The sequence below is a fragment of the Varanus komodoensis genome, unplaced genomic scaffold (assembly GCF_004798865.1).
Source record: "Varanus komodoensis strain SLA01 unplaced genomic scaffold, ASM479886v1 scaffold47, whole genome shotgun sequence".
NCBI classification, from domain to species: Eukaryota; Metazoa; Chordata; class Lepidosauria; order Squamata; family Varanidae; genus Varanus; species Varanus komodoensis.
The window spans coordinates 7,726,441-7,748,801 of NW_025336045.1; the positions used below are offsets into that span (position 1 = coordinate 7,726,441).

At 45.7% G+C, this 22,361-nt stretch overlaps 1 protein-coding gene across 3 annotated transcripts in view; it reads right to left on the reverse strand.

The window, feature by feature from the left end:
- Positions 1-21,491, reverse strand: part of RAB20 (RAB20, member RAS oncogene family) — a 32,814-nt gene extending 11,323 nt beyond the window's left edge. The window contains exons 1-3 of one of the 3 annotated variants that reach the window (XR_006416185.1): positions 21,228-21,491; positions 3,359-3,618; positions 2,516-2,611 (exon numbers count right to left, since the gene is read on the reverse strand). Coding sequence is in view for 2 of the 3 variants with exons in the window: in XM_044445158.1 (XP_044301093.1) it covers positions 3,086-3,618; positions 21,228-21,396 (702 nt within the window). In the remaining variant the exon portion in view is untranslated. Of the gene's footprint in view, positions 1-1,859; positions 2,612-2,690; positions 3,619-21,227 lie in introns of those variants that run through there. The other 2 variants (XM_044445159.1, XM_044445158.1) reach the window with 2 other exon arrangements.
- Positions 21,492-22,361: the final 870 nt, after the last annotated feature.

Below are 22,361 nucleotides of genomic sequence, written 5' to 3' on the forward strand. Positions count from 1 at the left end.
CTCAAGAGACAAATAAGATGTTCTGATACTCCCATCTCTTTAAGAACATGCCTCAATTTGTTGTGATCCATACAATCAAAGGCTTTAGTATAGTCAATGAAGCAGAAGGAGATGTTTTTCTGGAACTCCCTAGGTTGCTCAGACTTCCTAAGGCCCATTTGACTTCACATTCCAGGAAGTCTTGCTCAAGGTCAGTGACCAACCCATTGTGGTTATCAGGGACTTTAAGCTCTTTCTTTCTTGTATAGTTCTTCTGTGTAATCTTGCCACTTTTTCTTAATCTCTTCCCCCTCTGTTAGTCCCTGTCATTTTTGTCCTTTATCATGCCCATCTTTGCACAAAACGTTCCCTTCATATCTCCAACTTTCTTGAAGAAATCTCTGGTCTATTCTATTGTTTTCTTCTATTCCTTTACACTGTTCATTTAAGGAGGCATTCTTATCTCTTCTAGCTATTCTCTGGAATTCTGCATTCAATTGGGTGTATCTTTCCCTTTCACCCTTGCCTTTCACTTCCCTTCTTTCCTCAGCTATTGGTAAAGCTTCCTCAGACAGCCATTTTGCTTTCTTGCATTTCTTTTTCTTTGGGATGGTTTTAGTTGCTACCTCTTGTACAATGCTGCAAACCTCCGTCCATCAGACACTCTGTCTAACAAATCTAATATTCCTTAAATCTATTTGTCACCTCTACTGTATATTCATCAGGAATATGATTTAGGTCATACCTGAGTGGCCTAGTGCTTTTCCCTACTTTCTTCAATTTAAGCCTTAATTTGGAACAAGAAGCTCATGATCTGAGCCACAGTCAGCTTCTGGTCTAGTTTTTACTGACTCTACAGAGCTTCTCCATCTGTGGCTGCAGAGCACATAGTCAATCTGATTTCTGTGTTGACCATCTGGTAATGTCCATGTGTAGAGTTGTCTCTTGGGTTGTTGGAAAAGAGTGTTTGCTATGACCATCGTATTCTCTTGACAAAATTCTACCAGCCTGTGCCCTGCTTCATTTTGTACTCCAAGGCCAAACTTGCCTGTTATTCCAGTTATCTTTTGGCTTCCTACTTTAGCATTCCAATCCCCCATGACGATAAGGACATTGTTTTTTGGTGTTAATTCTAGAAGGTGTTGTAGGCCTTCATAGAACCGGTCAACTTCAGCCTCTTCAGCATCAGTGGTTGGGGCATAGACTTGGACTACTGTGATGTTGAATGGTTTGCCTTGGATTCGAACTGAGATCATTCTGTCATTTTGGAGATTGTATCCCAGTATTGCTTTTCCTACTCTTTTACTGACTATGAAGGCTACTTCATTTCTTCTGAGGGATTCTTGCCCGTAGTAGTATACCTGATGGTCATCTGAATTAAATTTACCCATTCCTGTCCATTTTAGTTCTCTGATTCCTAAGATTTTGATGTTCAGTCTTGTCATCTCGTTTGCCCATATCCAGCTTACCTTGATTCATAGATCTTACATTCCAGGTTCCAATGGAGTATAGATCTTTACAGCATCCGACTCTCATTTCACCACCAGATACATCCACAACTGAGTGTCCTTTCTGCTTTGACCCAGGCGCTTCATTCTTTCTGGCGCTACTAGTACTAGCCCTCTGCTTTTCCCCAGTAGCACACTGGACACCTTATGACATGAGGAGCTCATCTTCCAGCACCATACCTTTTTGCCTTTTGGTACTGTCCATGAAGTTTTCATGGCAAGAATACTGGAGTGGGTTGCCATTTCCTTCTCCAGTGGATCACGTTTTGTCAGCGCTCTCTGCTATGACCTGTCCGTCTTGGGTGGCCCTGCACGGAATAGCTCATAGCTTCATTGAGCTACAGAAGCCCCTTTGCCACGACAAGGCCGTGATTCATGAACGGGTTTTTCTGTTTATTTTTCACTTAATAAGTTAGGGCACCATCCATCATCTGGAAAGCCATGGGAGTCCCAGCTCCAAGGAGCTGAGACTCAAGAGCTGTCGATTGAAAGACCAAACTCCTGCTGCCCTGGGGCTGGCGCTGTGCTGGCTGCCCCCACTCCATGCCAAGGCCGTAACAGAGCCTTGGGAGGGTAAAAGGGGGCATGCTGAAGACAGAGAGAAGAGGCTGGAGTGGAGGACTTCCTAGCAGTATACCAACTGCCTTCCCTTCCCCTTCCTGACAATGTATCTAGATGGCCAAATGTGCACTCCTGAGATTTTCATCTGACAGTCCAACTATTGCTAAATTCAGAGTAAAGTTTGAGCCTTGTAAATTTTTAGATTGTGTTTAAATTCTCTCCCCTCATCTGTTGATGTCAGGGAGAAGTAAACAGTTTATTCACCTATCCCAAATAGGCCTATATTTAGTGCCATCATGAACAGCAAACGTAGCCAGAGAGTGCTGGCTACTGAGCAGTATTGAAGTTAATATGAGTATGGATGAATAACCTGACCCTCTGCTTTCCTTTGCCAGTGGTGGTGGTGAACTTACAGCTGTGAGAAGGAAGGGATAATGAACCAACTTCAAACCAAGTCTGATACAAACCATTCCTTTTGATGTGCAGATTCACTATGTGTGCAAAGCAGCCGTGTGCACTTGCCTTTTCCTGAATACTTCTGCACAATTCACAATTCTTCTTTACTAGATGGATGTATACAAAAATATAAAATACCATTATTAAAACATATAGTGATGATGCATGCAGAAAAAAGCAGACAGATCAGCAACAAACATTTAATGAAGAGATATCACATTGAACTCAATTCAGAGCACAATCCCATGTAATTTTAGATAGAAAAAGGTCTACCACTACTAGCACAGCTTACCAAGGAATGCTGGGAGTGATTAGACTTTTTATGTCTAAACATGTCTTTAAACAATTCCCTCATAACAAAGCTTTATTTTTAAAAATCTAGTTTTATAGTATTATTTCAAGCTCCCCACCACTTTAAACCTTTGCCTCCCTTGCCCCATTCTTTTATGCAAATCTAATTTTATAGAAGAGCTGTTCTGAGAAAAAAGTAGTTCATCTACTTGACCCTGAAATTGTTTATTGCATTGTCACCATGATTCCTTTGTCCCTTCATATTAGTCTGAAAAAGTTACATTCATTGTCTATCTGCAACAGCCAGATGGTGTATTTTTTGCTGTCTTGTAATTATTTAAGTCTACAGTTTGTGGGAGCCCCTCAGTCTTCTGCTGCAAAATTACTGGTATCACCATCTCAAATACAGTTTCAAAAAGGTCATCCACATTATATCCTGTTTTCGCACTGGTTTCAAAGCACATTTTTTCTCCTGCCGGAGCAGTCTTCTCATCCAACATTTTGTATTTTAGGATCTTTTTATATAGTGCTATAGCATCATCTACATGGACTTGTTTTTTCACCTTGGTTGACATGAAACTGTTAATGGGCTTCTCAAAGTGATGTTTGTTTTCCATTTCCGGCAAAAAGGCACAAGCATCTGTGAGATCAGCTTTGTTCCCAACAACAGCAAAAACACAGTCTGTACTGGCAGTGTCTGTCAATGCCAGGAACCTGTCCTCAAGTTCCACCATGCTTTGTAAGCTGGTTACATCATAGGTGAGGATAACAGCTGCTGCTCCTCGACAGTACATGGACCCAAGGCCATGAAATTGTTCACGACCTATAATTTTCAAAAAAAAATAAAAAGATAGAAACAACTTCAGTACAACCTGACATTCAGGATGTATGCAACACTATACAACCCATTAATACTGTCACAGGAGGACAATATGGAAGTATCCCCTTTTAACCACAAATGTTAGGGTTAAGTGCCTGGGAATTCTCCTTTGCCTGGGGAAGGGCAAGTGTACCTCAGATTGCCCTTTCTTTCCTAGCCCCACAGAAAACAGATTGATACAGAATGGTTATCTCAGCAGGATGGTAGTGGGTTCAGCCACGCAGCTTATAAGGTAATGAATACCCCTTTCCTGTAGTGCCCCAGTCAGACTGGACAGTCTTGAATTATGCACACTGTTCCCCAATTGTTGTTGCTTTGTGTCATCCATGTACCTTATGATGCAATTATTGCCCTCAACCCCTAAAAGCCCCAGCAGATGTGCATAAGACTAGCAGCTTTAGAGACTACAGCTTTATGGATAACTTTTGCAAGGTGCCCATATAGTCAGACCTTTTGAAGCTTATGATACAAGTGCTTTGATGCAGGCACTTAAACCAAAATGAGACAGTGTGATTCCAGCAGGCAATACTAATTAGCTTACAGACTGTTTTAAGAGATGTCTGAGACTATAGCTGGATTCATATATCACAAGCAATCCTGCACGGTTACCATGTTTCATAACTTAATTTTATCCATAATTTTATTCATCATTCATATTACATGTTTTTAAAATGATTTATGGTCCCTATTTTAAAATAATTTAGACTTATATACATTTTACATATTGTTTCAATGATTTTTTTATGCAATAATGCTGCATTCTGCTATGCCATACAAAATAAACACACGAACCATGGTTCACTCTGGCTGATGCATATGACAAGCCATGCTGGAAACTGCACAGGCATGGTTTATGTGTGACCCCAGCATCCATGGTGAAGCACTGCACATTTGGTTTCCAAGAAACCATGTCGAGAAACAATGGCTTGTTGTAAGGTTTCCATGCTTCACCTTGTCCTTGTGTGTGATCCCCGCCTCCATGTTTCTGTGTGATTTCTACGTTTCTACTCGTATTAGCACGTTTGGCAGCAAGCGCAGCTGTGGCTGCAACAGACACTCCAGCCTCCATTTTCTGTTGTCCTGTTCTGACTAGCAACTGTTAAGGCAGCTGTAACCACGCTCTCATCGGCCGCCTCTGGGTGCCCTGTCTTCCCTGCTGGTGTATGGCTTTCTGATGCCCAGCTGTAGCGACGGGATCTTGCCAGCAGCAGGGCACTGCACTGCACCACCTCCAGTAGCAGCAACCAGAGGCAGTCATGCTTGGCGCTCTGGCCTGGTTGCTGCTCTTTGCTGGAGCGGTGCTGTGTTTGAGCCAGCCTAGAAGCCAGCAGCCTCCTCATGCAGAGGCCACCTTGCATGCGACTGCCAACAGGGTGAGCATCCCAAGGAGCCCATTTCTCCTGTTCTGTCTTCAGCTCTCTGCCCCACTCTCACCTTGTCCCCAGCAATCCTTGGGACCCCCTGCAAGCCCCAATATTCAATCCCCTTGCCACAGCCGTGGGACTGATAGTGGCTTGACAGATTCCGGTCAATTTACCCCAAGCTTCCTTACAAGCTCTTTCTGCCTCCTCCACGTGTCTTAAGTTGAATTACTATCCAAACATCTCTGCTGGGCCTTGCCATTTTTGCCTGGCCTGAGAGAATGAAATGGACCTTAGCTTCATTTTAAGCCAACAGCTACTTAGGGATGGGCATGTACACTTTGAGTGGGTTTGGATGACGAGTTTTAGCCCAGGGTGGCTATGGATCCTGACTACCACAAAGGGAACACAGAGGGAACCTCAGGCACCACCTGCCTTTCCCCCCACCTCAGTCCTCCAGGCAACATCCCAGGGGACACCACACAGGATCCCTGAGGGGAGCACCATGATCGTGGCTGGACAGAGGTACTTTTGGCAGCTGTCATCCACTTCCCTGCTCCGCAGTTCTGCTGATGTTGCCAGAACAGGATAGCCCACAACATGGAGGTGATGGGAGAAATTTCCCCTCCAGCTCATCCTTCACTTGGTTCAGCATCCATGGCACTGCCACAAATGAGGGCGGCACACTCCACTGATACTCAGTCAAATGCACCCCTCCCTGCTACTTGCAGTCACATTTGCCCTACATTGGGAGAGGGCTTTTGTGGCAGCTCTGGGCAGGATTCCAGGATCCTTTCAAGGAAGTGATACCAACAGGCTGTACTGGAAAGCATTTCTTACACAAATTAAACTAATTTGCCAGCAGGGCAGGCAGGGGGTCCTCACGCCAGCCCAGCTGTCACATTTGTTAATTTGTGTGAGCTATTTTTCATCAGAGTATACTCCATCTGCTAGGGAAAATTTTCTGATATGCCAGGGATGGGGAACCATGTGCGGCCCTCCAAGTGTGGCTAAATCAGTGCCTGACTGTGACAATGGACTGCATGAGGGCTAATGCACTGAAACTCAATCCAGACAAGACCAAGATGCTGTTGGTGGGTGATTTCTCTGACCAGTTGCTTGGTGTTCAGCCTGTTCTGGGTAGGGTTGCACTCCCCCTGAAGAAGCAGGTTTGTAGGCTACTCCTTGATCCATCTTTGTAACTTGAAGCTCGGGTGGCATCAGTGGCCCAGACTGCCTTCAACTAGCTTCAGCTGGTGGCCCAGCTGTGGCCCATCTGGACAGGGATCCCCTGTAATTTACTGAATCTCTAAATTAGACTACAATGTACTCCATGTGGGGCTGCTCTTGAAGTCAGATCAGAGGCTGCTGCTGGTGAAGAATGCAGCAGCCAGATTAATAACTAAGAGCTGCAGATCTGAACACAAGACTGGTCCTGGCTCACTTGCATTTGCTTAACGTCTGCTTCTGGTCCCGATTCAAGGTGCTGGTTTTAGCCTATAAAGCCTTACATGGTTCAGGACCACAATACCTGTTGAAGTGCCTCTCCCAACTGTGATCTACTCAGATACTACTCTCAGCCTCTGGGTCCTTTCTCTGAGGGAAGTGTGGAGGGTGGCAACAATGGGGAGAGCTTTCTCTGGGTTGGCTCCTCACTTATGGAACAACATCCCCACTGCAGCCCAGCTGATGACAAATGCATCATCTTTTTGGTGCCAGGTTAGCATAGCCCTTTATGCTGAGGCCTTTAAGGACTTATCACCCACCCCAGATGTTTTACACAGACTTTCTTTGTTACTGTTTTAGTTGTTTTAAACTTTAAATATTTAAAGCTTTTATATGTTTTTCTGATTTTATAAATATATTTATCAGATTTTATTATCTGCATTATGGGCTGTTGTAAGCCGCGCAGAAAGCTTCAGCTAGGTGGCAGTGTAGAAATAAATGAATACATAAACTTCTACCAGCAAGAGCTAGTGGCAAGTACTGATGGGAGCTGCAGTCCAACATGTCCCAAAGCTCTCCACAATGTTCCCCTTTCATGCCCAGGCTGCAGTTGTACTGATCCCATGGCAGATGCATGTAAACCTCCAAGTCTGTTGCAAATCTGTTCAGTACAATTAAAGCAGGTGATGTCTGTTGCACCTCACGCTGGATATTTTCTCTGGAGAGCTTTTTTGGCTATCTAGATGAGTGCTGGGGAGCAAAAGGGACAGAGACTGAAGCACTAACTCCAACTGCTATAAGTCCCCAACCCCAACTCTTCCCTGTCCAGCTAGCAAATCCCTATTTGTCCCTATCTTAGGCCAGCTGAACCACTAACATAAAAAAACTGCTGTGTTCTTTCTTAACAATCTGCTATTATAGTTACTTGGATTCTAATAAAGCCCACACAGATTGAAGCAAGGCCAACATGATTACTCCTGTTATTTAACATGTACAAGCACTGTGCCAGTGCTAGCTGCAGTACAGTCCATTCAGTTCTCATGCCAACTTCTTTAGCTTTCAGCTGAACAGCAGACATGGAGTAACAATTAAATCTCAGAGGACAACAAATTGATTCTAGATAGAAAGGATTAAACCCTTTAGTGAGGTTTCTTCGCTGTGTTTGGGCTTATACAAAAAGGGCCAAATCTCTACTGTATCCCAAGACTAATCACTGTTACAGTCTTCTTCCTGGTTTCCTTGCACAAAACTACTTCTGGTAATCATTTGTTGGCTTTTACTGTTCCAGTGCATACTTTCTTCTAATTTAAGCTTGCTAGTAGCTAGAAGGATATCCAAGCAACCCTGTTGGGTCCTTCACAATGCAAGGAATAACACCCAACCCCCACAATAAATCCATCTTGCCCTCCCCCACATTTTAAACACTGAATTAAATTTACTAAAGAGTAAATTGTCACAAATTCACAATTATGCAAATTCCTAATTTTACAAACAGTGATAACACCCATGCCTACTAAGCTAAAAAAAAGAGCAGGTATATATAGGAAAAACGTAAGGTTAATTTCAAGGCACAAATCAGAGAGAAAAAATTACTTCTAAATGTGGGTACTGAACGAAGGACTTCCTCCAAATAATCTAATGAAGTACTGGAATTCCAGTGCAATGAGTGGCAGTGCATCCCCTTCTTCCCCCCATGATTTTTGTAGGGTTAGTATTCACTACAGCTGAAACAGGAGTACTCAACTCTTGTCAGGAAAAAAAGACCTGCAGCCAACCTATTGATCTGCTTACATCCTAATACCCCAGTTTAACTGGATTATAGGCTGAGCTGCTAATAAAACAATATAACTACCCAGCAAACTAAAATGAAAGAGGGTTATTCACATTCTTAACATTACAGTGATCATGTATCTCAGTTGGTTTAATGACTTTCTTCGAACTCCTAGTATAAAACATCTATTATACTGTCCTCTAGTAGTCCAATGTGACTATGACTGATAGTTAAGTTTTAATGGAAAATTAGCATTAAACAACTTGGTTAACTGAAGCATATATGGCTTGATGTGATGTCTACTTAAAAGTTTAGAAGAGCAACCAATAATACTTATTTCTTGAACTTAAAATATTCTTCTTATTAGGATACATATAAATTGCTTACAGTGATGTGAAACTTCTTTTAGAGAACATCCAAAACCATTTTAAAGTAAGAAAATAAACATTAACCATAAAAATAGACTTTCATACAATATAAGAAAAATGTTAATTCCTTAAGATTACAATATTTTATTAAATTAACAAGATCTTCATTTTTAAAAATGTCCAATAATTCTCAGTCAACTCATCTCTTAAAACTAATAGTTCAAAATAAAAACTATCACTTTGCTTTGGATGGACTAAACGACATTGCAATTAAAGAAACTGTTGAACTTAGTTGTACTGGAAAGACTTCTAAAGGAAAGGTCTAGCAAAAGACATTCATATTCACATCAATCATAAACCACAATGTATTCTTAATCCTATTAATTGATATAGTAAAAGCATATAGTCTACGATCAAAACAAAATATGATGTACCCACAGGCATAGAACATTAAGGAACAATGTCCAACCATAGTAAGAAATGCCTGTGGTTACAGAAGAAGTTCAAAATAAAAAGGAAATCCCAACTATATTTTGGAAAGTCTAGTTTCCTTCATCAGGAGCTGAAGAAATATACAGACATGCAGCATTATAATTACTTAGTGTTATTCCAAATGCAATATTCTACACTTATAGAATAGCACAGCTGGTTTCTTCCTTTACAAAATCATTAAAATACTTGAATAACTATTATAAGTTAGCTCTTATAATGAAGTTCCATTCAAATTAAGATCTTGTACATTACCAAATCCAACTTAAGAGAAAAACGACTAATGGAGATGAACATGAACACTGATCATACATTTTGTTAAAAATAATAAGTTAAAAACACTTCCACTAATTTTCTCCATATTATGTTAAATGGCTAGGGCATCCGTGTTATAGTGAGAAATACACTTCATCCCAAATTAAAATGTATTGTCCTATTAAGTATATATTGCAAACATGAATGCAGCAACAACATATCATGTAGACATATTGCATAAAATTACAAATATAACAATATAAACTTCATGAAATGCATTGTTAGAAGTATTATACTGGAAACAATTGCCCAAATATGCCATCACTGATATATGCTCTTCAATGAAAAAGGTTTCATTGCAGTGGGGCAAAGCATTAAAGTCTCATACTCATGCACTGGGGTCTTCTTGACTGGTCACTCTGCACTTGTTTTAGACTATGAAAGAAAGATATAGTCTCCAGCTAAGCTCGCTTGCTTGCCTGCTTGCCTGCCTGCCTGCCTGCCTGTCTGCTTGCTTGATCTTAACGCTTATACACCGCCCCATTCCTGTAGGCTCTGGACAGTTTACAAGAAATTAAAACCAACAGTGAGTAATACTGCCTAAGACCCTTAAATAAAACTGACAAAACTAATCAGGGAAAGCCTGTAGGACTCCTTTTTGAAGGTGGGAATTTGGGAAATCAAGACATATCTCTCCTGGCAAACAATTCCACAGTTTAGGGGCAACTACAGAGAAAGTCCTCTGATAGTTGACATTAGCATTACAGAAGCAGACTTCAGAAAATTATCCCCAGAGGACCGGAGTTATCCCCAGGCAGAATGCATGGGCAAAGGGGCGCCTGTAGGTATTTTAACCCAAGCCAAGAGGGGCTTTAAAGGTAATTGCCAACACCTTATACTGTATCTTGAAATATACTGGCAACCAGTGCAAAAACTGGTTATTGGTAAGAGGTGGTATGTGGTCTTTCACCAGAGACCAGCCTGGCTGCCGTATTTTGTAGAAGCTGCAGTTTCCAGAGTGGGCAAAAGGGTAGTGCAATGTAGAACACATTACAGAAATCAAGCCTAGAAGTTACCAATACCCAAAGCTGATAGTAGACACTCTGGTCCAGGGCTTCTCTGAGCTGACATCTAAAGGGCCAGGTCAAGTAGCACCCCCAAACTGCAAACACAGCCTTTCAGGGGAAGTGTGACCCCATTCAGAAATGGTTGACACATCTCTAATTCTGAATGTGGACCCTTAATTGCAAGCACCACCATTAGTAGACATCCTGGAATGTGAAGTCAAATGGGCCTTAGGAAGTCTGAGCAACCTAGGGAGTTCCAGAAAAACATCTCCTTCTGCTTCATTGACTATACTAAAGCCTTTGATTGTGTGGATCATGACAAATTGCGGCAAGTTCTTAAAGAGATGGGAGTACCAGATCATTTTGTCTCTTGAGAAACCTGTATGCGGGTCAAGAAGGAACAGTGAGAACTGGACATGGAACTACTGATTGGTTCAAAATTGGGAAAGGAGTTCGGCAAGGCTGTATACTGTCACCTTGTCTATTCAACTTATATGCAGAGCACATCATGCAAAAGGCCGGGGTACATGAATCACAAGTCAGAATTAAGATTGCAGGGAGAAATATCAACAACCTCACACATGCAGATGATGCCACTCTAATGGCAGAAAGTGAAGAGGAACTCAAGAATCTCTTGATGCAGGTGAAAGAGGAGAGCGCAAATTTTGTCTTGAAACTCAACATTAAGATAATGTAGTGCCTGACGGCTCGGCAGAGACATCTACTCATGAGGAAGAGACAGGAGCTGATAGTGAGAGTTTGGCAATGGACCAAGGAGACTTATATTTGAGAACCAGTGCTCAGACAGTCCATATACAGCCTGGCTCTCAGGCTACTGAGCAAGAAACCTCTTCACCACCTCATCCCTTGGCCCCTGAGCATACAACCTCCCCCCCCCCCGCCCCCAGACTGATGGGGAAGCATCTGAGAGAGTAGCTTCCTCTGATTCCAGCTCTGGGCTGCCTGAGAAAGGTGCCCCCCCAAGCTCTCAGCTCTGAAACTGCAGAACAGAGTTCAGGAGGGCAAGAAGACATGCAGAATTTGGCACCTGCCCAAAACAGGAGAGTCTTAACGGTCGACAGACCCAATTACAACAAAGGGACAGAGGTTTGATACCACATGAGGCTTTAGAAGAGAGCTCAGAAAGAAGCAGCAACTGCAGCGGATAAGGAGCTCGTTAGTGGAGCTTATCAGTTACATGGTAAATCTTGTAGTGAGTAGCAATAAAAGTTTTTAGCTGATATAAGGTCTGCTGTGTGGGTTAATTGAAGCGTGAGACACCTCACGACAGATAACTAAGATCATGGCATCAGGTCCTATTACTTCCTGGCAAATACAGTGGTACCTTGGCTCACAATCTTAATTTGTTCCAGGACTCTGGTCGTAACCCAAATTGATCATGAGCCAAGTCAGATTTCCCCATGAGGGTCAATGTAGATAAGGTTAATCCGTTCTGTAACTTTTTTTTTTTTAATCAGAAAAATGTGAAGCAAAGTGACAAAGAACAACAAAGATCGTGACCATCTCCCCACCCTCCACCCTGAGCATGAGCCTGGCCATCTCCCAGCGCCCCCAGCATGACTCGCACCCATCATCCCTGCATGCACCCGTCATCCAGGTGCGCTGTTGGGGAGGAGATGGGCATGATCACAGGTGTGCTGGGGGTGGGAGAGATAGCCGTGATCGTTCTGGGGGTGGGTGGGGGGAGAGACGGGTGCAAACATGGGTGCACTCGGGGGGGGGGTGGAGATGGGCACAATTGTGCTGGGGGGAGAGATGGCTGAGATCATGGTTGCGCTCATGTAGGAAAGACGGGTGCAATCACAGGCGTGCTCGTGCAGGAAAGACAGGCGAGCTCTCGACCATCTCCTCACCCCCACCCCCAGCACGATCATAGCCATCTCCCCACTGCCATATTATTCCTACATTCAGCACTCAACTTCCTCCTTATGCAAATGAGTGATGGCTATTAATGTATAAAGAAGAACAGCTATTCCTCTTTACTTGTCCCTCCCTCTGGTTCTGTTCCAGGGTCAAGCTAAAGTACTGAAATGGTGGGACAAAGGGTGTTGGCATCCCTGCAAATAATTCTAAGATGGAATATAAGGAGGACAAAGCTCAAAGGGGTACATTATTTCTTCTCTTACTTCCTCAGTGAAATGATGAAAATAACATAGAAACATAGAAACAGAGAGAGTCAGAAGGGGCCTCCCGGGCCATCTAGTCTGACCCCCAGATCCAGCCGGCTCAACTCACGACATGCCCTCCTTATGCTATATCCTTTCTGTAATGAGGGGCCCAAAACTGAGCACAATACTCCAGTTGTGGGCGCACCAGAGTTGTATAGAGTGGTAGTAATACCTCTCTCGATCTAGAAGTCACGCTTCTGGCTATGCAACCAAGGGTGGTGTTCGCCCTCTTGACCACTGCATGACACTGCTGACTCATGTTCAGCCTGCAGTCAACCAGCACCCCGAGGTCCCTTTCACAGGTGCTTCTCTCCAGCCACTTATCCCCTAACCTGTACTTATGACATCTATTCATAAGTGCAAGACCTTAACCACATAAGTGCCCCAAGTGCAAGACCTTGCACTTATCCACATTGAATGCCATCCTGTTGTCTCCTGTCCACTTCCATAGTCCATAGTCTGTCCAGACCCATTTGGATCTGAAGTACCCGCTCCTCGGTTGTGGCCACTGCTCCAGTTTTAGTATCATCTGCGAATTTGATCAGCAGACTGTTCACCCTTCTTCCATGTCATTTACATAAAGATTAAACAGGATCGGCTCCAGGACAGATCCATGGAGGACCCCTGGAGGTGGCCACCCTCTCGATGATTCCCCACTAATGGTTACCCTCTGCTTTCAGTCAGTCAACCATGCCCTAATCCATCGGACAGTGCTTTGGTGTATCCAAAACTCCTCAGTTTCTCAACCAGGATATCATGGGGCACTTTGTCAAAGGCCTTGCTGAAATCCAGGTAAACCACATCCACTGCATCCCCTAGCTACCTTGAAACCTTGTCATAGGATTCCACAAGGATTGTCTGGCAGGACCTGTTTTTGCGGAAGCCGTGTTGTGTGACTGCCAGTCTCCCTTCCCTATACAGCATCACTAGATCTCTATTATGAGCCTTTCCATTGTTTTTCCTGCAATGGATGTAAGGCTAACTGGTCTGGAATTCCCCATGTCCCTTCTACTACCCTTTTTGAAAATTGGGACCTCTGATGCCACCCTCCAGTCCTCTGAAACTTCACCCGTTCTCTACAAGGCCTCAAAAATGGAGGCCAGCGCGTGTGAGAGAAACCCTCTAAGTACTCTCAGGTGTAACCTGTCAAGGCCTTTGTAATGTCCAATGACCTGAGGTGCCCCCCAACTTCTAGGCGGTGACTCCAATCTGTGCCCCTAAGTCCCTGGCCTCATCTAATCTCCTATGCTGATCTCCCCTGTCCAGCTTTGGGGAGAACTCAGAGGCAAAATAGTCATTTAGCATCTGTGTGTGTTCCCTCATATCAGTCACTGGATCTCCTTCCTCCTTATTTAGCGGTCCCACCACTTGTCTCCCCTTCCTCTATTTACATGCTGAAAGAAGCCCTTTTTGTTGCTCTTGATATTCTTGGCAAGTCTCAGCTCATAATCAGCCTTAGCCTTGCGAAGAATCCTTCTGCAACGGGCCTCCTCCTCCAACAGGCAAATAGACAAATACCCTTTTGTCTATTTGCCCCAGTACCCATTTCCTACAGAGGTTCCTCTTTCGTCTAATCCCTCTAACCACCTTCTTTTCCATCCATGGCAGGCGCTCTCCTTCGCCTCCCCACCTTACTAACTAGCGGTATCGTCAATGCTTGCGCTTCCAAAACCTCCCTTCTGAGTGCCATCCACCCCTCCTCAACTCGCTTACCTTCCAGTAACCTATCCCAGGAGACTTTCCCCAGTCTGGCCTTCAGTTGGCCAAAGTTGGCCCTCTTGAAGTCCCAGCTTCTAGTGCTCGATCTGCTGCATGTCCCCAGTCCCCTGATCTCAAAGCAAAGGATGGAGTGATCACTTGCATCCAGAGCTCCCTAATCTGTACTACATCTATCAGCTCCTCTCTATTGGTCAAGACCAAGTCAAGGATGTTTCCCCCTCTCGTCGCCTCTCAGACCCTGTGTGTGAAAAACCCTCCCTCTATAGCTTCTAGGAAGCGACATGACCTGGCTGTCACCGCCAAGTGAGTCTCCCAGCTAATATCCGGGAGACTGAAATCTCCCATATTCACTGTGTCTCTCCCCCAAGATATCCTTAGAATCTGGTCTGTCAGGACATCATTCAGGGTCTCAAGTTGACCTGGAGAGCAATAACATACCCCCACTGTCAGGTCTCTTTCCCTGTCAAAACCCTAAGTTTCACCCAGACTGCCTCTGCCGAATCCCCATCTGTGCTGCATTCTATCTCACTGCATCCTATCCCTTCCCTGACGTATAAAGCCACGCCCCCACCCCTCTTTCCCTTCCTGTCCTTTCTAAAAAGGTGATACCCTTCTATGTTCACATTCCAGTCTTGCCTTTCATCCCACCAAGTTTCTGTGATTCCCATCAGGTCATTCCCTGCTATTCCCAGGAGAGCTTCAAGCTCTTCCTGCTTATTACCCATGCTCCTAGCATTAGTGTACATGCACCTCAACTCCTTCCCAACACTTCCTTTCCTTGGAGTTCCCAACCTCCTCCTTTCTCCCATCCTCCCTGATACCTGGCCCCTCTCTGTAGAAGTCCTGTCAGTCCCTGCAGTACCTCTAAAACTCTGCTCCTAGAGCCCTGATCCTCTCCCCACACTTGCCCAGTGCAGACACGTTTCTGGGGGGCCTGATTTCCCCCCCCCCCCGGCTCAGTTTAAAGTCTTCTGGACAAAGCTCAATAGAGCATCTCCAAAGGACCTTTCCCCCATCCTTGTGAGGTACAACCAGTCCCTTGCCAGAAGTCCATTGGCAAGAAACCGGGTGCTGTGATCAAGGAACCCGAAGCGTTCCTTCTGACACCACACCCTAAGCCAGTCGTTCACCTCGGAGATCCTCCTGTCCCTGCCTGGCCCAAATCCCTGGATTGGTAAGATCGATGAGAAGGCCACTAGGGCCTTTAGCTCCCTGAGTTTCTTCCCCAAGGCCTCGAAGTCCCTGGTTATCCCGACCACACCCTGCCTGGCTACGTCGTTTGTGCCCACATGGATCACCAGGAGCAGCTGCTGACCCCCGAAACGAACAAGACGCTCCACTCTATCCTTCACATGCCGGATGCATGCGTCCAACAGGCAACAAACCTCCTTTGTCTCCAGGTTGAGGCGGCACACCGCCGCCTCAGTGCCCCTCAGCAGGGAGTCCCCAACAACAATCACCCACCGCCGTGTCTTCCCGGTGGTGGAGGGCGGCCCTTCCCTCTCCTGCAGTGGCCCCCTTGCTGCTCATGGTCCCAGGCTGGGAGTTCTGCTGGTCCCCCGAGGTCTCACCAGCCCCAGCCTCTCCAAACAGAGAGAACCTGTTTTCCAGCTCCAGATCGGTGCCAGGAGAGGGAGGAGTCATGCTGGCCTCCTCCTCCTGTGGGTGACATGCCTCCATGTATCCCTGGCTGCTCTTCCCGTGGCCCCTCCCTCAACCCTCTATCCGAAGGGGGGCTGCTTCCGGGGGGCCTGGAGAGCTCTCTCAGTCCTCGGGCACCTGAACTCCTCCTCTAGCAGGACCACCAGCTTGCACCTAGGGCAAGTGTATCCCTGCCTGTCCTGGGGAGAAGGGCGAACATGTCGCAGCTGTTGCAGCGGACAGCAACACCTGTGACTCCTGCCAAGGCCATCTCCTGGTCTGCCAATAGGAACCCTTCAGAGACCCTACCTTGGTCCCCCGCCTTGTCTATCCTGCAGTACCCCTCACTCGCCCATGTTCTCCCAGACAAAAATCCACATGCACACACAAGGATAAAATAAAATTTAAATTGGGGGAAAAGCAAACCAAAGCACAGCACAGCACCAAAAAAACCAAAAAACAAAACAAAACAAAACAAAACAAAACAAAACAAAACAGCCAGCCAGCCAGCCAGCCAGCCAACCAACCAAAGAAAGAAAGAAAGAAAGAAAGAAAGAAAGAAAGAAAGAAAGAAAGAAAGACAAAGCAATAAAACAAAACAAAACCCTCAGTCCCCCAGAGAAGGGAGTCCCCGGGCAGCCTGGACTGCAGCTAAGGGACGCAGACAAGGGAGGATACCTTATAAGCCCCGTCAGGCCGGTGGCCCCACCCCTCTACTTCCTCCTGGCCCCTCTAGCCTCTCTGGCCCCGCCTCCCTTCCTCTCTGCTGCTCCTGACCCTCTGATCCTCTGCCCAGTTTCAACCTTGCCTTCACCAGTCCCCTGGCCACTCAGCACTCTCTCCCAGCCTCTGCCTCTGCTGCTCAGATTTTATTTGCCATAGCTTTCCTCCCAAGGAGCAAGCATCTTTTAATTTCTTGGCTGCAGTCACTGTCTCCCCAGGAAAATAAAATCTGTCACTACCTCCATTTCTTCCCCATATGTTTGCCAGGAAGTGAAATGACCAGATGCCATGAGCTTAGTTTTCTTAATGTTGAGTTTTAAGCCAACTTTTGCGCTCTCCTCCTTCACCCACATCAAGAGGCTCTTTAGTTCCTCTTCAATTTCTGCCATTAGAGTGGTATCATCTGCATATCTGAGGTTGTTGATATTTCTCCTGGCAATCTTAACTCCAACTGGTGATTCATCTAGCCCCGCCTTTCCCATGATGTGCTCTGCATATAAGTTAAATAGGCAGGGTGACAGTATACAGCCTTGCCAAACTCCTTTCTCAATTTTGAACTAATCAGTGGTTCCGTGTCCAGTTCTCACTGTGGCTTCTTGACCCGCATATAGGTTTCTCAAGAGACAAATAAGATGGTCTGGTACTCCCATCTCTTTAAGAACTTGCCACAATTTGTTGTGATCCATCCAATCAAAGGCTTTAGCATAGTCAATGAAGTAGAAGATGTTTTCCTGGAACTCCCTAGCTTTCTCCATGATCCATCATAGGTTGGCAATTTGATCTCTAGTTCCTCTGCCTCTTCGAAATCGTGCCTGTACTTCTGGAAGTTCTCAGTCCACATACTGCTGGAGCCTAGCTTGTAGGATTTTGAGCATAACTTTACTAGCATGTGAAATGACTGCAATGGAGTGGTAGTTTGAACTTTCTTTGGCATTGCCCTTCTTTGGAATTGGAATGTAAACTGACCTTTTCCAATCCTGTGGCCACTGCTGAGTTTTCCAAATTTGCTGGCATATGTAGCACTTTTACAGCATCATCTTTCAGGATTTTGAATAGCCCAGCTGGAATACTGTAACCTCCACTAGCTTTGTTGTTGCTCAGACTTCCTAAAGCCCATTTGACTTCACATTCCAGGATGTCTGGCTCGAGGTCAGTGACCACCCCATCGTGGTTATCAGGGACGTTAAGCTCTTTCTTGTATAGTTCTTCTGTGCAATCTTGCCACCTCTTCTTAATCTCTTCTCCCTGTTAGGGCCCTGCCATTTTGGTCCTTTATTATGCCCATCTTTGCACAAAACGTTCCCTTCATATCTCCAACTTTCTTGAAGAGATCTCTGGTCTATTCTATTGTTTTCTTCTATTTCTTTACACTGTTCATTTAAGAAGGCATTCTTATCTCTTCTAGCTATTCTCTGGAATTCTGCATTCAATTGGGTGTATCTTTCCCTTTCACCCTTGCCTTTCACTTCCTGTCTTTCCTCAGCTATTTGTAAGGCTTCCTCAGACAGCCATTTTGCTTTCTTGCAATTTCTTTTCTTTGGGATGGTTTTAGTTGCTACCTCTTGTACAATGTTGCGAAGCTCCGTCCATAGTTCTTCAGGCACTCTGTCACAGTGGTCCTCAAACAATTTTAATAGAGGGCCAGTTGAAAGGCAGCGGCAACCTGGCATGGGCCGGTGAGGGGCAGGGCCTGGGTGTGCAGGCCAGTGAGGCATCCTCTGACGCACACAAGGCAGCTTACGCGCTCAGAGATCTCCAAGCAAGCGGGCCACCGCTTCCCCACCCATGCTGCAAAGCGGCAGTGGCAGCTCACTCGCCCGAAGATCTCCCAATAAGTCCAAAACGATCTCTGAGTGAGCAAGCCACCATCTCCCACCCGCGCGGCGAGGCAGTGGCATGCACACGCTGCTGCTCGGGCCAGATAAATCGGCATGGTGGGTCAGATCTGTCCCGCAGGCCATAGTTTGAGGACCCATGTTCTATCAGTTCTAATTCCTTAAATCTATTTGTCACCTCTACTGTATATTCATCAGGAATATGATTTAGGACATACCTGAGTCGCCTAGTGCTTTTCCCTACTTTCTTCAATTTAAGCCTAAATTTAAGCCTAAATAACAAGAAACTCATGATCTGAGCCACAGTCAGCTCCTGGTCTTGTTTTTACTGACTGTACAGAGCTTCTCCATCTGTGGCTGCAGAGCACATAGTCAAGCTGATTTCTGTGATGTCCGTCTGGTGATGTCCATGTGTAGAGTCGTCTCTTGGGTTGTTGGAAGAGTGTTTGCTATGACCATCGTATTCTCTTGACCAATTTCCACCAGCCTGTGCCCTGCTTCATTTTGTACTCCAAAGTCAAACTTGCCTGTTATTTTGCTTATCTTTTGGCTTCCTACATTAGCATTCCAATCCCCTATGACAATAAGGACATTGTTTTTTGGTGTTAATTCTAGAAGGTGTTGTAGGCCTTCATAGAACCGGACAACTTCAGCCTCTTCAGCATCAGTGGTTGGGGCATAGACTTGGACTACTGTGATGTTGAATGGTTTGCCTTGGATTCGAACTGAGAGCATTCTGTCATTTTGGAGATTGTATCCCAGTATTGCTTTTCCTACTCTTTTACTGACTATGAAGGCTACTTCATTTCTTCTGAGGGATTCTTGCCTGCAGTAGTATACCTGATGGTCATCTGAATTATTCGCCCTTTCCTGTCCATTTTAGTTCACTGATTCCTAAGATGTCGATGTTCAGTGTTATCATCTCGTTTGACCATGTCCAGCTTGTCTTGATTCATAGATCTTACATTCCAGGTTCCTATGGAATATAGATCTTTACAGCATCGGACTCTTCTTTCACCACCAGATACATCCGCAACTGAGTGTCCTTTCGGCTTTGACCCAGTTGCTTCATTCTTTCTGGCACTACTAGTACTAGCCCTCTGCTCTTCCCCAGTAGCACATTGGACACCTTCCGACCTGAGGGGTTCATCTTCCGGTGTCATATCTTTTTGCCTTTTGGTATTGTCCATGGGGTTTTCATGGCAAGGATACTGGAGTGGGTTGCCATTTCCTTCTCCAGTTTTGTCAGAACTCTCTGCTATGACCTGTCCGTCTTGGGTGGCCCTGCACGGCATAGCTCATAGCTTCATTGAGCTACACAAGCCCCTTCGCCACGACAAGGCAATGATCCATGAAGGGGCAATCATTCCTACTAGGGCACAAAAAAGGAGCTTACACTGGCATGTGCTTTGGGATGCTTCTGAACCCAGAGCTATCCCTAGAATATCAGGGATAAAGCCACAAAGAGTTTAGGGCCTGTGCATCTGATGGAACGCCTTGTCCCTTATATAACTCCCAAGCACCTAAGGTCAATGGCAGATGTCCTCCTTCAGGAGTCACCCCTCCAGGAAGTAAGAAGGGAGGTGCCAGTGGGAGGGCTTTCTCTGCAGTGGTGTTCCAATTATGCAACCAGTTCCCCCAATCTTGTGCTGCTACACTATAGATTTCAGCACCAGGCTAAGACCTTTTCATTTTCTCAATGTTTTAATAGTTAGAATGTTTTTTATTTCTATATTTCATAGTAACGTGACTGCTGTGGAATAATTACTTTTATGATTTAGCCATTTTGTTATATTTAGTTATTTTTGAGTATTGATGTAATTTTGTTCTTTGCATCTGATTATTCGAATTCATTTAAATATATATATTCAACTTGATTGTTATGTCAAGCAGAGTTCTTATTATGTAGCCACCGTTACTATGAGGAGAAGAGGTGGGTAGGTTGACCATCAAGAGATTTTTAGATTTACTTAAATGGCTCTTTGTAATTATGTTTATTTTATTGTTTTTATTGTTGTAATTATTACAGGATGTTGCATATTGTGATTATGAACATATATTTTTAGTACTGATTTTTGTAAACCATTGTGGGGGCCGCGTATGGCTTGAATAGTATAATAAAAACAACAAACAAACATGTAGCTTGAGTTTGAAATGCAGCAGGAAACCCGAGCAAACCATTCCCGCACTAGAATGTGCAAGCCTTCAGCCGCAAAGACGAGGCCAGGCACTTGAGGAAGCCCTTCCAGGGCGCGCAGCGTATGCTGAAGAGAAAGTGAGACCATCCAGCTGTGCTGGCCACTTAGGCTCCTCCCTAGGAACAGCCCCAACAGAAGACCGCTTGGGTAACATTTAAGTATTATATGGAATCCTTCCTTCCTTCCTTCCTTCCTTCCTTCCTTCCAGGGAGCTTGCATAATTCCCCCTCCTCTCAGTCTTATCCTCAGAACAACAATCATGCGAAGTAGGCTGGGCCCGGGTCTCCCGCGTCCTGTCTCGCCTCGGAACCGCGACGCCACACGGGCTCCCCGGCCCTCCCCCGGGCGTCGTTTCCCAGGCAAGCCTTCCGCGGAGGCAAGCTTCGCCTGTACTCGACGAAAGAGGCAGGAAAGGGGTGGATACGGCCGCCGGCCCAATCGAAAGAAGCGGAAGCGGGACGAGGGCCGCGTCCGAGCCGCCCCCACTCACCTGCTGTGTCCCAAATGGAGATGTTGTGCGGGCCCCACTGCTTGAGGTAGAAAGCGCCGCCGACGGTGCTGACCGTGTCTTGGAAGCGCCGCTCCATGTAGCGGTGCAGCAGCGACGTCTTGCCCACGTTCATGTCCCCGAGCAGCACCACCTTTCCGTCAGGTTTCATCCTGCCCTTCCAGCCCCGGCGAAATGGCGTAGCCTTTCCGTGCTGCCTCTTGAGTTACTCGGTAAACTTGGGTAACCGGCGGGCAAAGGCGGAGTTCGCTAGTCCACCGACAGTGACGGAGGGGCGGAAAAGGAGGGGCCGGGCGGACGCCGCGGCCGCGAAGGGGCGGGCGGCGCTCGCGGTCTCGGCTCAGCCGCGCGGCCCGCCACTTCGACCAGCCGGAGCGCAGCTGTTGCCGCGGCGAGCGGCAGCCCAGCCGTCCCGGAGCCTCACGGCGACCACGGCTTTAGGAGTGGAGGGGCCTGTGGACTGCAGTCATGCAGACGTTTCAGTCATGTACGGAGCCACCGCTCCGTGACTGCTCGTGGACAATCTTACAGGGAGAAGGCAGCAGTCGGCCAGCAGAAGGCTTGAACCAACCGACCTGACTTGCAACACAGCGGTTCCGCTTGGGACCATAAGATTGCAGCAACTTTTGCCTCATCCGTCTTCGTCCTTGTGAAACTTGCCTTTTTAGATTGCAAGCCTCTACAGTCTAACGGCTGGGCAGGGGCTACCTTCGTTTAAGCTGCATTTGTTCGAGGGATGGCATAAACATACTCTAAAATTTAAATCCTTTAAAACTTAAAAATGAGTATGTATAACCATCTAGATGCCGCGCTGGTAACCTCCAAACCATATTTTTAAAAGCAGAAAAAAGCATGAGAAGACGCAACAGCAACCTGGAGGCACTACACTGTGTGTGTGTGTGCGCGCGCGCTGTTAACAAACCCGGGAGAGAAAAGTGCCCTATTGAAAGACTTGAGCGAACAAGCATCAGTTCAGGGATCCCATTCCTCCGCTTCTCACTTAGTGGGTGATCTTACTTGTCCTATTAGCCTTATATAGTTTAAGGTATCTTTGGCAAATTCTATACTTCACATATACTTGGAAGCATAATTCTATTCAAGAGAATATATGCAATA